At 37.9% G+C, this 13,792-nt stretch overlaps 1 protein-coding gene across 1 annotated transcript in view; it reads left to right on the forward strand.

Moving 5' to 3' along the window:
* Positions 1 to 13,792, forward strand: part of LOC126456023 (pseudouridylate synthase RPUSD2-like) — a 561,359-nt gene that overhangs the window by 483,434 nt on the left and 64,133 nt on the right. Inside the window, exon 6 of the mRNA XM_050091777.1 lies at positions 5,527 to 5,614. Coding sequence (XP_049947734.1) covers positions 5,527 to 5,614 — 88 coding nt within the window. The remainder of the gene's footprint in view (positions 1 to 5,526; positions 5,615 to 13,792) is intronic.

Here is a 13,792-nt window from a genome sequence, read left to right on the forward strand (position 1 = left end):
GGTAAAAATTGTAGAGTGAGACCAAGGGTTAAATACAGATAGCAGATCTAATTGAATTTAGCTTGCAGTGAATATTTGCAGATATGAGACTTGTGCAGCATAAAGTCGGTTGCAGAGCTGCATCAACCCAGTCATCAGACTGAAGACAACAACAACAATAAGAACAACCAGAAGCAACAGGAAAATGTATCATCTTTTACAAACACAGTAATGTGACAGTAATACATACCAAATGAGGTGGCTCACTACACTTAAATTAAGGAGTAGCAGGGTTAACATCTGGCTACCCAGATTTAGGTTTTACTCGATTCCCCTGTATCACTAAAGGCAAATGCTCTCAGTGGGTCCTCTCCAAAAGGGCTCTTCAGATTCTGTTTTACATGCATTCTGTTACAGACTCCACCTCTGGTGATCTTGCCACCAGTGAGACATTAACCTCTAATCTTTCTTACTTCCTTTTTGTGACTGAAATGTTGCTGGTGCACAGTAACAAGCAAAATATATTTTTCTATTTGCTTTAGACACTACATAACTCCAATCAGCAATCTTTGAAAATGTCACTCTCGGATTCCTCACAGTGCAAGGATCTCAGAGAAAGAAAGTCAGAACTATCACTTAAGAAGTGTTATCTTTATAAAATCACTTGTTCAGTAAAAAAAGAAAAAAAGAGAGAAAGAATCTTAATTTCATGCTTTCTTTCCTTCATTCTTTTATTCGTTCATTCAGTCACTCTCCCTCACACATTGTGTTCTGTAAATCCTGTAATGAAGGAGAGCCATCAAGGATATGGAATGAAAAAGATTATACATTTACAGATGGATACAGCCACTGCAGTTTACTTCTGTAAAAGTTTACTAACAATAAATTTTGACCAGTGGTCACTCGGCTATCCATATATAAGTTTCCTGCAACTCCTCCTGAATCATTTAAGGTGACTTCTGTGAATTCTTAAATAGTTACTTTGAAGAGACGCAGCCGAATTCTTACCCTTTCCTTCTCCAATTGGAACATGTATTCCATTTCTAATGACTTCATTATAACATATGAGAATTACTTCTAGATCACTTGAAATATACTTATGTTTATTAGGAGAAAACCAACTACTTTGAAAAAAGTAATTGCTCTTCCTCTTATAGTACTAAGCTGCTGCTTTTTACCTAATACTTCAAACAAAGCATTTGTGTAGAATTACACAGGCCACATTACCTGTCTGGATACTGGCACTGTCAACTTCTATCTGCTGTAATACAAATATTAGAATTTTTGTTCCTGAGTCACGTAAATTGTAGAAGGAGTGAATAATGATGTATTCTTTTTCATTTATGTATATTTGGGGAGGGAGGTACAAAACTCCATTCTGAACCCTAGAGAGGGAAGCATAGTCTGTATGAAAATTATTTTTACTTCTAATATTCTGTTTGTGGATTGCAGAGTTAATCCTAATTTCACTTGTGACATTAACCACAAAAACCATTACGGAAATAGAGAGTACAAGTATCGGTACATAAGTGTAAGAAAATCTTGATTGCTGAATAGGTTTCTTCAAGATGTTCACTCATCACCTTTACACAATATTCACCTTAGCTACATTCCTCGAGAAAATTATGACATGGGAGAGTGTTGAGTGAAGTTATGTGAAGTATACCAGCTTTCCTGTTAGCGGATTGAAATAATGAGAAGATTTCTAAGTGCAAAGCAGGCAAATCTGAACTGTTTGGTTAACTGATCAGACCCATGTTCTCGTAAAACCTGTTTATTGTCTATCGGTTTGCCTAGGATCTTTGAACATGGAATCTCATTCAGTGTATCCTCATTGACCTCTATTTATATTACATGTAAGGCAGCTTTCATTTGTTCAGAACTATATGAAAAGGAAAATTTGTTTGAGAAAACTATAGAATCTCTGTACAGAATGTAAAATTTCAGCACAGCTGATACACACATTAAAATTATAAAAAAACCTCGTATTAGTTTTTGGAACTGTGAGTTCCTTCAACAGCAACAGGGAGACTATAAAAGTGAAAAAAAGGACAAATGATTCAGATTGGTGATACCAAGTGAGCAGTTGCAGTGGTTAGTATGCAAGTAGATGCCGGGGTGACTACTTCAAAAAGAGCATACCTCATTTCCTTCCTTGCCATTCCTCAGTCTGTTCTATCTCTAATGAGCTCCCCTTTGATGTGAGTTTAAAACCTTATCTTCCTTCCTTAGACTGGTCAAAGTAGTTATATGAAACAGAAACACAGGTAAAGAGTTCCTCTACATGGGCAAAATTGTCCACTCAAAGAATATTCGGGAAACATTAAACAAGAGAGAGTCATGAAATACGCTGCAAAGATCACTGAAAAGCTAAAAGATGCTGAATGCAGAAAAACAGTAGCCAGACAAGGAAAAAATCATTCAACAAATAAAATTTATCACCCAAAAAACAAGAGAAAACCAAACAATAAAAGTGGGCCATTAAACATTCAAAAGTAAAAGATTGCAAGCAAAGGATCATTGCGCATAGGAAAAGGTCTCCAAACAAAGTTGCAGGACACTCAAACAAAGAAAGAGGATCACCAGCCAAAGAAAAATGATTGATAATTGCACAAAAAAGATGACCGAAGAGCCAAAAAAGATTGCCAGTTAATGAAAAAAGGTGATAGGCAACAATTACAGACAACACAGACAAAATAAGAAGAAGAATAGTACCAGAGATGTAGTTACTTGTATCAAAAGGAAAATTTCCTTTAAAAAACTATAAAATGACAAGAACAAAAATGATTGGCCAGTATTACCTTCAAGAAGTGAAATTCTAAATGTGGACACACAAAAGTACAAGAAAGTTATTCTAGCTTTTGGCACTATTAGTTCTTTCCTCAGGAAGGTGTGTGTCTGATATGGGTATATTTCGGTCCTTGGCTAGTACAATTTTTTCATCAGCAAACTTCTCAGTTTTTGATGAGTCCTCCAATGCTTCAGGTAAATCATTTACTTCTGCACAGCTCAAGAATGGGAATGGAGCAAGTTCTGATCCTTGTGGATATAATATTTAACATTTCTTGAGTACAAATTTAGTCTTATTCATGTTGTATCATTTGCTAAAGGGGAATGTTGTTTCCTTTTGCTAAGGTATGGTGCCATCCATTTAAAGAAAATGCCTTTAACCACATAACATTTTAGTTTTTCTACTAGATTTTTTTCTTACCAAGAACACAGAAAATGCCAACAAGACCTGGCAGTGTGGAATTGACCCGAAGACGCAAAGTAGACCTAGTTTTGTTTATAGTAATATGCCTTTTACCCTGTATACCCGCTCTTGTAGAAAAGTTTCTAATGATGAGAAAATACATGTATGGATCAAAGGACTTGGTGTACTTTCTGAGAATGGACTGTAACTGGTGATATTACTTTGTATTATAATTATTAATAAAGTGTTATCCTTGACTCCTGTAACTGGGGGCGTCAGCCGAGAGCTGCTAGATGTACATCTGGTAACCGGGGGCTCAAGGATGCAACAATTTGAAAAAATTAACAAAACATAGTACCGCGCTGCCCGTTGGGCACCTAGCCGGGCGGTTACGCAACCCGCTTGGCTCGGCACTAGGCCTACACACCAGCAGATGCGCACTCATAGTACGACCAGAGCACGCGAACGCTATATTGCTCTCCCGCTGGTGCGCGCAGAGTCTAAGTCCGTTATCAGTGCGTTACGTAACCAAGGTCATGCGTTCCCTATATAAGCGGCATAATGATACCTCAACTAAATTTGTCAGATTATATATTGCTTTTTCAGAAGAGAAGCTTTTACACAAGTCAGACTGTACTGTTACAAGGTTATTCTCAGAAATTATATTCTCAATGTTATGTTTTAAACTGCCTTCTCAAAAATTTTCGAAAACATAGGAAGGAGGGAGGCTGGTCTATAATTAGAGATCACTTGTATAAATAGGTGTTATTTTTACTTCAGTCTTTCTTTCTTGAAATACCAAAGAATCAGAACAATAATAATGTAAATTCCTAGGAACAATAATAAAAAATGGAAAGACAACCACTCATCTATAGCCAACTGATTCGTGGAGCATTGAAACACACAACAGAAATAACTGATCACTCTAGCTTTCAAGTGCTTGCTCTTTTTCTAGTAAAAGTACACACATTCACACACACAACAAGCCAAACTTTCATTCCTTTGCCAACCAATTTTCTTCCGGAACACATCCATGTATTTACGAATCACGAATTCTTCTGTTAGTACACTGTCCTTATCTGACCATAAATGACTGAAATGTGAAATGTGTAAAAGTAAAAGTACTTTGAAAAGTGTAGTTGACAGTAGAGAACACATTATCATGATAAGAAAGTATTGTGCCATCCTATATATTAGTTTTTACTTTAAATCTCATTATTTTATTTGTATTATTCAAGCAAGTGTGCCTATAGAACTATGTTAAGGTGGCAAAAGAAATAATAGTAAATTCTGCAAAGTGGTAGATATAAATCTTTCAGATTTAACCATTCCATATATTTGTTTTAAAAAAAGAGTTTGTATCTGTGTTAAAGGTATGAAACACTGCAGCATGCTCCTATGTTATTAGTGTTTCAGTCTCAATAAAAGTGTATTGGTGAACTATTTTAGACACTATACATGACAGTATTTGATTCAGAATTGCTTTTAACCCAAAAAGCATTTTCAAATGACCATATCTGTGGAGTAGTCATGAATTTCATGGATTCATCTTAACTAAATCAATCTACTTTGCATATGCACAGATTCATTTAGTTTCTGTCTAGTTTCTCTTTTCTTATATGACCAATTTAAGGATTTAGTGGATCACTTTCACTGACTGAAAAATCTGTGGTAATGTGTCTTAAAATGTGATATTTCTATATTGTTCACCAGTGATGACTAAAACATCATTTGTCATTGTACATGAGTGCACTATAGGATAATAGAAAGACAAAGAGTGTGTGAAAAGTTAGTTACCTGAACACCTCATAATTGTGAGAATATGTGAGTAGAACTGCATGATACTACTGATTTTAGTCTGCCCATAGCTGCATTCAGCTTTTCACAATATCATTTATTTAAATTATAACACTGTAATTTTTAGTTAGAAAACTGACTTGTGGCTTTGTTACTAATTCTGTTATTGCGAATTCTGTGAACTAACCATGTTTTATGCATAAATGTGAGTTAAAATTTACATAAACTAAATGTTTGTAATTTAATCAATTTAGTAAGTTACTTTTTCAAATAGTTGTGTCAAAGCAAACATTCCTCTGCTTCTGGTTTTTTTATTTTATTTTATTTTTACAAGAAAATCAAGAAGGTAAACAAAAATGAAATAAAACATATTTTACATTGTATATTCATCATTGTCATTACAAATAGAGATTGATATTCTATACAGATAACAGAGAATTTCTCAAAAATCCTAAGAACACCTAGTTTTGTTTGTGGCACCTTGTCTGTGGTTTTCAGTGTTTGTCCGTGTGAGTTTGTGTGTGTATGCACTGTACTGCACCATTGATTTGTTTCAGGCATGAAGTCCCTGTTACCTCCGACCCTATCACCATAGTTCACATGGATGAGGATGTAGTGGTTGTTAACAAACCTGCCTCAATCCCTGTAAGTGGCAACAAGACTGCCTCTCAGACATTCTTTTTAGTGTATGTTTATCCTCCTGACTCCTTTGCTGGATCATTTGAATCACGCAGAACTATTTGTATGTCAGAACGGACACACATATAAGGATGGTTCACAAAACTGACAACTGTTATCCATAAATCGCTTTATAGTTTCTGTATGCAAATTGTGTAATATTTTTAAAATTTACTGACTGAAATCTTATGTTTATTCATTCATTTTATGGTCTGCAAAAAGAATAAATCAAAACATTGAGTTATGATCCTTAACTAAGTATCAAATAATATTGTCTGATTAATTTGTCATGTGCTGACATTTAGTGCTAAGTGAACTGGCATACTGATATCCTGAAGTGGTTCAGATGTGTAGATTCTCACTATCCTCATAATGCTGGAAAAGTCACCTCACTTCCCATGCTTTAAATGCTGGTAAAGAACATCAGCAGAGTGAGATAACACAGAAACAAAGTGACTATGGAATGTTTGGTCATATACTTGTCTGTGGTTTTTTTTAAGAATATATGCATATATGGACATGCTCAAAATCAGACGTTCAGCGTAATGCGATATTTTGTTTGTATGCCGTAACATTACATTAATATTTGAATATTGCTGTTAAATGTGCTATTTTTGTAGTCTTGATCTTTGGCAGCAAAAGGCTTGAGATTTTTTTGCCTTTTTGCTTTACTCCAAGCTTTGGCATTTATATAAGCTATCTTAGTATTGCAAAAGGCAGTTGAGACATACTGAAACATTTGATGTTGCATGCTTCCAGTGTGTACCATAAATAGGAATAGAATGTATCTAATGTCACCAAAGCAAGGGTGCCAAACCTATTCCTCATTAAATGACGATAAAACTATTTTCGTTGGTATGTAGTATTCCATTAGTTATTAAAATTAACTTAATAAATGTAAATGAGCAATAAAAAATGGAATAAAACGTGTATAAATAATTCAGATACAGGTATAATTTATATCTCTAAGACATTAGTGTGTGAATTAAATTACTAGTGCGAAAAAGCTGAAAATTACTCTGAATTATTTTGAATCAGTAGCTGTTTAGTTCAGTAAGATAAACAAAAAATTGAAAACATGGAAAAGGTTGAGAAACACAGTCGAGAGGATGCAGTGTGTTATGGAGTTCCACAGTTTAAAAGAAATAGACTGTGAAAGAGAGGACCTTTATTCTGTAGGGTGCAAAAAGTTAAGCAGTACCAGAGTTCAAAATAAATAAATGTGGAGGAGAGGAGCTTTTTTCCAACAACGTATTTTGTTACTACTATTAGAGTCTTTCGCAGTATATTGTCTCCTTTTATGGCAGTGTCTACTTTCTGTGTCATTATGAACATTTTCAAGCACTCAGAATTTACACTATTATGGTCTCATTAATTGCCAGAGTTTACTTCCTTTAACATCTTGTTTTTTAAGCTCAAAAATTAGTTGCCACCAATAAGAATCCATTGTGTGTCTACTTTAACTGTTAGCCACAATTAATGATTTTTGAGAGGCTAGAACTGGTTGTTGCATACTGCTCTTTCTTCTTCTAATATGTAAGCTTGTGTTTGCAGCTGCCAACAAGGCTGTATCTTATTTTATAACACACACACACACACACACACACACACACTCACACACACACACACACACACACACACACACACACACACACACACACACACAGATATATATATACACTCCTGGAAATTGAAATAAGAACACCGTGAATTCATTGTCCCAGGAAGGGGAAACTTTATTGACACATTCCTGGGGTCAGATACATCACATGATCACACTGACAGAACCACAGGCACATAGACACAGGCAACAGAGCATGCACAATGTCGGCACTAGTACAGTGTATATCCACCTTTCGCAGCAATGCAGGCTGCTATTCTCTCATGGAGACGATCGTAGAGATGCTGGATGTAGTCCTGTGGAGCGGCTTGCCATGCCATTTCCACCTGGCACCTCAGTTGGACCAGCGTTCGTTCTGGACGTGCAGACCGCGTGAGACGACACTTCATCCAGTCCCAAACATGCTCAATGGGGGACAGATCCGGAGATCTTGGTGGCCAGGGTAGTTGACTTACACCTTCTAGAGCACGTTGGGTGGCACGGGATACATGCGGACGTGCATTGTCCTGTTGGAACAGCAAGTTCCCTTGCCGGTCTAGGAATGGTAGAACGATGGGTTCGGTGACGGTTTGGATGTACCGTGCACTATTCAATGTCCCCTCGACGATCACCAGTGGTGTACGGCCAGTGTAGGAGATCGCTCCCCACACCATGATGCCGGGTGTTGGCCCTGTGTGCCTCGATCGTATGCAGTCCTGATTGTGGCGCTCACCTGCACGGCGCCAAACACGCATACGACCATCATTGGCACCAAGGCAGAAGCGACTCTCATCGCTGAAGACGACACGTCTCCATTTGTCCCTCCATTCACGCCTGTCGCGACACCACTGGAGGCGGGCTGCACGATGTTGGGGCGTGAGCGGAAGACGGCCTAACGGTGTGCGGGACCGTAGCCCAGCTTCATGGAGACGTTTGCGAATGGTCTTCGCCGATACCCCAGGAGCAACAGTGTCCCTAATTTGCTGGGAAGAGGCGGTGCGGTCCCCTACGGCACTGCGTAGGATCCTACGGTCTTGGCGTGCATCCGTGCGTCGCTGCGGTCCGGTCCCAGGTCGACGGGCACGTGCACCTTCCGCCGACCACTGGCGACAACATCGATGTACTGTGGAGACCTCACGCCCCACGTGTTGAGCAATTCGGCGGTACGTCCACCCGGCCTCCCGCATGCCCACTATACGCCCTCGCTCAAAGTCCGTCAACTGCACATACGGTTCACGTCCACACTGTCGCGGCATGCTACCAGTGTTAAAGACTGCGATGGAGCTCCGTATGCCACGGCAAACTGGCTGACACTGACGGCGGCGGTGCACAAATGCTGCGCAGCTAGCGCCATTCGACGGCCAACACCGCGGTTCCTGGTGTGTCCGCTGTGCCGTGCATGTGATCATTGCTTGTACAGCCCTCTCGCAGTGTCCGGAGCAAGTATGGTGGGTCTGACACACCGGTGTCAATGTGTTCTTTTTTCCATTTCCAGGAGTGTATATAACTGCTAAAGACATCTTTAATTCTAATTTCCCGTGGAGGAATTGTAAGAAGTCCTCACCAAACAATTTATAATCTCTTGAAAAATCTGTATCGATTACAAAGATTTTAAAAATTTGGTGATATTGTTTAGGTATATTTTAATCCCACAGCTTAAAATTTTCAGTAATTTTGAGTTACCAGCGAAATCTATAGCTTATATTCATCAGTTTTTACTTCGTACAGATCAGTATCTAGTTGGGAGTTCATTTCATGTGTTACCATGTATTGTCATGATGAGTAGAAGAATTATTTGGAAACACAATTTGCAATCAGTGCACTGAACATTTAGTTATTGTAACTATTTGAGGCAAGAGTAATAATAACTTTTCAGTGAAGCACAAATAAGTGAAATCAGTTAACTAACTACATTGTACCATTGGATTTTTTTGAATTCATTGTATATTTATTTTTAAAACTAGAGAATAATAAGTTTGTAGATTTTATAATTGGATGTACGAAACTACATTGTCATTTAGGCTGCAAACTTGAAAAGACCTAAAGCTATTTGATGTAAAGTATTTCTTCCTACATTTTAAGCCATAAATGATAGGGTGCAGTCAGGCAAGCAAGGAGCAGTAAGCTTCGATCTTCGTAAACAAGGTGGCATGCAACAGGACTACTAAGAATGTTTGATGACCTAGTTGTATTCACAGAAAAGTTCAGATATTTTATTGTATGTTTTCCAAAAACATACAACCATCTGAAGCTAAATAGTGTTCATAACATGTTTCACCTCAGGTATTTCCAGAAAAATGTAACGAGATAAATCAATATGAACTCCTCCATTCCTGAAATTTAGAAAATGAAACAAAAGTTTAGAATGTAATTTGTGCTATATCACAAAATAATAAGGGAGCAATGTGAAAAGTAAGACTCCATTTTTTAGGTAACACTGCAACTTTTTACTGAGGTAATCCTTTTCATGTCATTCCACTTCATCCCAAATTTTACAAAATGAGCAGATTCCATTCCTGGAGTGTTATTCTAGATGAGCCATAAAGTGTTTATGTACGGCTATTATAGCATATACATTGAACTCTTTAACATTTTCCAATCAATAGGTTCTTTAGACATGGAATAGGTGGAAGTTATAGACCACCAAATTAGCTAATAGAGTAGATAATCTAACTATCAGTATTCCAGATCATTTAGTTTTTCTGTTACCAAACCAGCTTCACAGGCAGGTGGATTTTACTGATGAAAGATGATATCTTCTCTTTTGCAATCTAGTACTGTTCTCATTCATTTAAAAATCTAGGTTGTTGAAAGGAATTTAGTGGTTTGTCCTTTACTGGTTAATCATTTAGAAGAATTACCTTTTGCACCCTATGAAACATTATTCATCTTTTCTGGCAGATAAAATCAGCTCAACTTTTTTGGTGCAGGCCAGCCACATCCAATCACTGCTTTGATAACTGTCATGTTTCTGGCAAAAATTGCTGTGTGTGTGTGTGTGTGTGTGTGTGTGTGTGTGTGTGTGTGTGTGTGTGTGTGTAACCACAAGCTGTTCTATAAAGATGTATATTTTGTTCTGTGACATTCTTCTGAATAAGTTTTATTCTGTATCTCCACGAGAAATTAAGAGAGACTGCGACATTTGGGGCTTTCTGTTTATTTCTGTCGCCCTAAAAATCAATTAATTAATTAATTGCCGCACAGTCATAAAAGTGAAGTGATTCTTGCAATGCCACACTACTTCTTGTTGTTCATATTCTTACTAAGATATTTACCATAATTAAATATTATCAATTTGAAAACAACATAATAGGAAATGAGAAACATTTAGTAGCATTCTGTTTTGTGTTTATTCACCATCCTGTAGTGCTGTGTCTTACACTGTGAGAGAAGATGTTATTGATTTTTGAAGTTTAGTAGGCCACTTCGAAATACACTAGGAGGAAAAAGTGTTTGATTTTCACTTGAAGACTGAAATATACAGGGAAAGGCCTTTATTAGAAGCTGCTTCATGCATAGGTGAAAAGCTCTCGGGTTTTCAGTTGGATAGCATTGTTGAGATTTTGACATTTTTAGATGATGATCAGTATGACACTAACTGAAATGTCACAGTGTCTCCACACTGCCACCCACTTAGAAACCTAAGAGCTTTTCGTTAGTAATATACACTGGGGAAATCTACATTCACACATGTATCATCTATAGCTGTCTATTATTTAAAATACATTATTATATTTGTGATTTGAAACAACACAAGCCTTTACCTTTTTAATTCCATAAGTTTTCTGTTTCTCTTGTGGTTTTTTCTATTATATTGTGTTCTTTAGGATTTATTCACCTTAATGCTGAATTTTTGTTAACATGGCTTTGCACTGACTGTCAGTGTACATCGTGCATCTCACATGCAGAATAGAAGCACTAGCCTCCATCAAAGATTTATAAATGCCTATTTTTAAAGAGTATATTTTGCTGTTCTCACAGACTGCTTTTCTGCCTTTTGTGAGTGCCATTGGCAAACTGTAATAACAAAGTGACTTGTTTTCAGTCATTGCTTGCAATGTAGCCATTTAAAGCATTTAATTGTTGTAACAAATGTGAATTGCATGAGAGCGCCGATGGTTCTGAGCATGTCCATAAGAGTGTAGGGAATGTTTTCTGTGGTATGAGATGCCAGCATGGTGGCGGGGACTGAGCAGAGTCCTCATGTGATTGTATTGCAGACATGAGACCCCAGTCCTAGCAAAACCCATCAAGCTAATTCATGTAGATGAGGACATTGTGGTGCTGGATAAGCCGTGTTCTCTACCGGTGAGTATCAGTGTGCTGTGCTCCCACTTCCTCCTCACACAGACACTACAGTCTATGCTGTACAGTGATTACCCTTACTATGTTAATTTCTTAAGTATGTTTTCTGTGATTGTAATAGTGTCACACTATTTTACTTGAAAGATTACATTTTCTGTCATGTTTTGCCCTTTAATGGCATATGTGTCATGCCTTCCTTTCATTTCCTTGGCTCTCACTTAGCACCTACTGAGAAGCCATAAATCCCCACAAGATCAGTAGTTCACTTTCACTTGCTTGAGCTTGGCATTCTGGCTAGAATATACAACGTGTAACAAAAATGAGCAGCACAAATTGCTGGACACATTCCTCACATATCGACAAAGAAATTATGTTATACAGGCATGGGTCTGGAAATGCTTTGTTTCCACGTTATAGCTCATTTTCTCCATCTTATTAATCATGGGAAACACACACACACACACCAGCATAAGAAATGCAACTCTTTCTTACAGGAGATGTTCAAAATGCCCTCCAAGGGCATTGATACATGCATCAACCCACTCTCGTAGTGAATCTCAGATGTGCTGATGTATTCCTGGAGTATTGTGTATGGTTTTGCAGCCTTTCATAATATGGCCACAGAGACTCTGAACATCTTGTAGTAGGTTTCCATACACAAGAGCTTTCAAATGCCCCCACAAATAAAAATCATGTTGGTTTTGGTCCATAGAGCATGGAGGCCAGGCAACTGTTTCATCTCTACCTATCCATCTGTCACCAAATCTGTGATTTAGAAACAGACGGACATCAACTCTAAAATGAGGAGGTGCTCCATTAAGCATGAAGTACATGTTTTGTCATACAGCTAAAGATGCAACTGCTAACAGATCAGATTGAACATTCTCTGCGAAATTATGATAATTTTGTCGGCTGAGGCTGGGTGCAAGAAAGTGAGGCCCAACCAAACAGTTACCAACAATGCCTGCCCAAACATTGAAACAGAATCTTTGTTGATGACTTGCTTCAACAGTTGCTTGAGGATAGACATCTGCTCATACACGCCGATTGTGAAAATTGACAATCAGATCTCATTGAAATGGTAACTCATCTGTGAACAGCACTGTTGCAGCAAAATTAGAATTGACGCTTTGTTGAATAAACCATTTGCAGAAGAGTACCCATGGAGGAAAATCAGCTGCTGATAGTGCCTGCATACATTAAATTGTATGGATACCGCTGGTCCTCCTGTAACACTCACCAGCCTGTCATGTGGACAACATCCAGTGTTGCAGCTACATGTTTTGTACTGACACTAGGGTCATCAACATATCATGCTTAAATGCCCCATGTTCCCTAAGACAATGATCAATGGCTTCCAACATTGAACATAAGCACCATTGCCGTCAGCTAATCCATACATCAGAACGGCATCTGCCATCTCTGGATTTGTATACACTGCCATTGTGCAAACCAAGCCTGTGATTAACTGTACATAGTAACCCTGTGCTTGCAATGATAGGACTGATCCCTAGTACAGTTGATGTTACCTGTAAACGAGCAATGACATACATCACATGGCAATGTGGACATGCAAAACAAAAACACTCAAATGGCTCTGAGCACTATGGGACTCAACTGCTGAGGTCATTAGTCCCCTAGAACTTAGAACTAGTTAAACCTAACTAACCTAAGGACATCACAAACATCCATGCCCGAGGCAGGATTCGAACCTGTGACCGTAGCGGTCTTGCGGTTCCAGACTGCAGCGCCTTTAACCGCACGGCCACTTCGGCCGGCCAAAAACACTCGTAGTGCACAACATAACCAGATGTCACCAAGAGTGCATGTTTGCCATGATTCGAATGTTCTGTCCTAGTGTGTTTCCCATAATTAATGAGTTGGAGAAAATGAGTTGTAACATGGAAAAAAAAGTGTTTCCAGACTCACGTTCATGTAACATAATTTCTTCGTCTACGTGTGAGGAATGTGTCCTGCAGTTTGTTCCTACATTTTTGTTACACCCTGTACATAATTCTTTTATTTGTGCAGGTAACCATATTTTTCGACTCGAGAAAAAAATAATGTGATCTCTTTGTGAATTAAATGATAAAACTTGTAGGAATACGCTACAACACACCAGTGATCAGATTCAGTTGTCATTAAATTTAAAAAGCACCAGTATTATTTAGACATCTAATTTAAGAATAGAGGAAAAAATTTAATAGACGCTTCTAAGAATGTGCTAACTGATAATCATG

Source organism: Schistocerca serialis, chromosome 2, assembly GCF_023864345.2.
Source record: "Schistocerca serialis cubense isolate TAMUIC-IGC-003099 chromosome 2, iqSchSeri2.2, whole genome shotgun sequence".
In the NCBI taxonomy this organism is placed as follows: Eukaryota; Metazoa; Arthropoda; class Insecta; order Orthoptera; family Acrididae; genus Schistocerca; species Schistocerca serialis.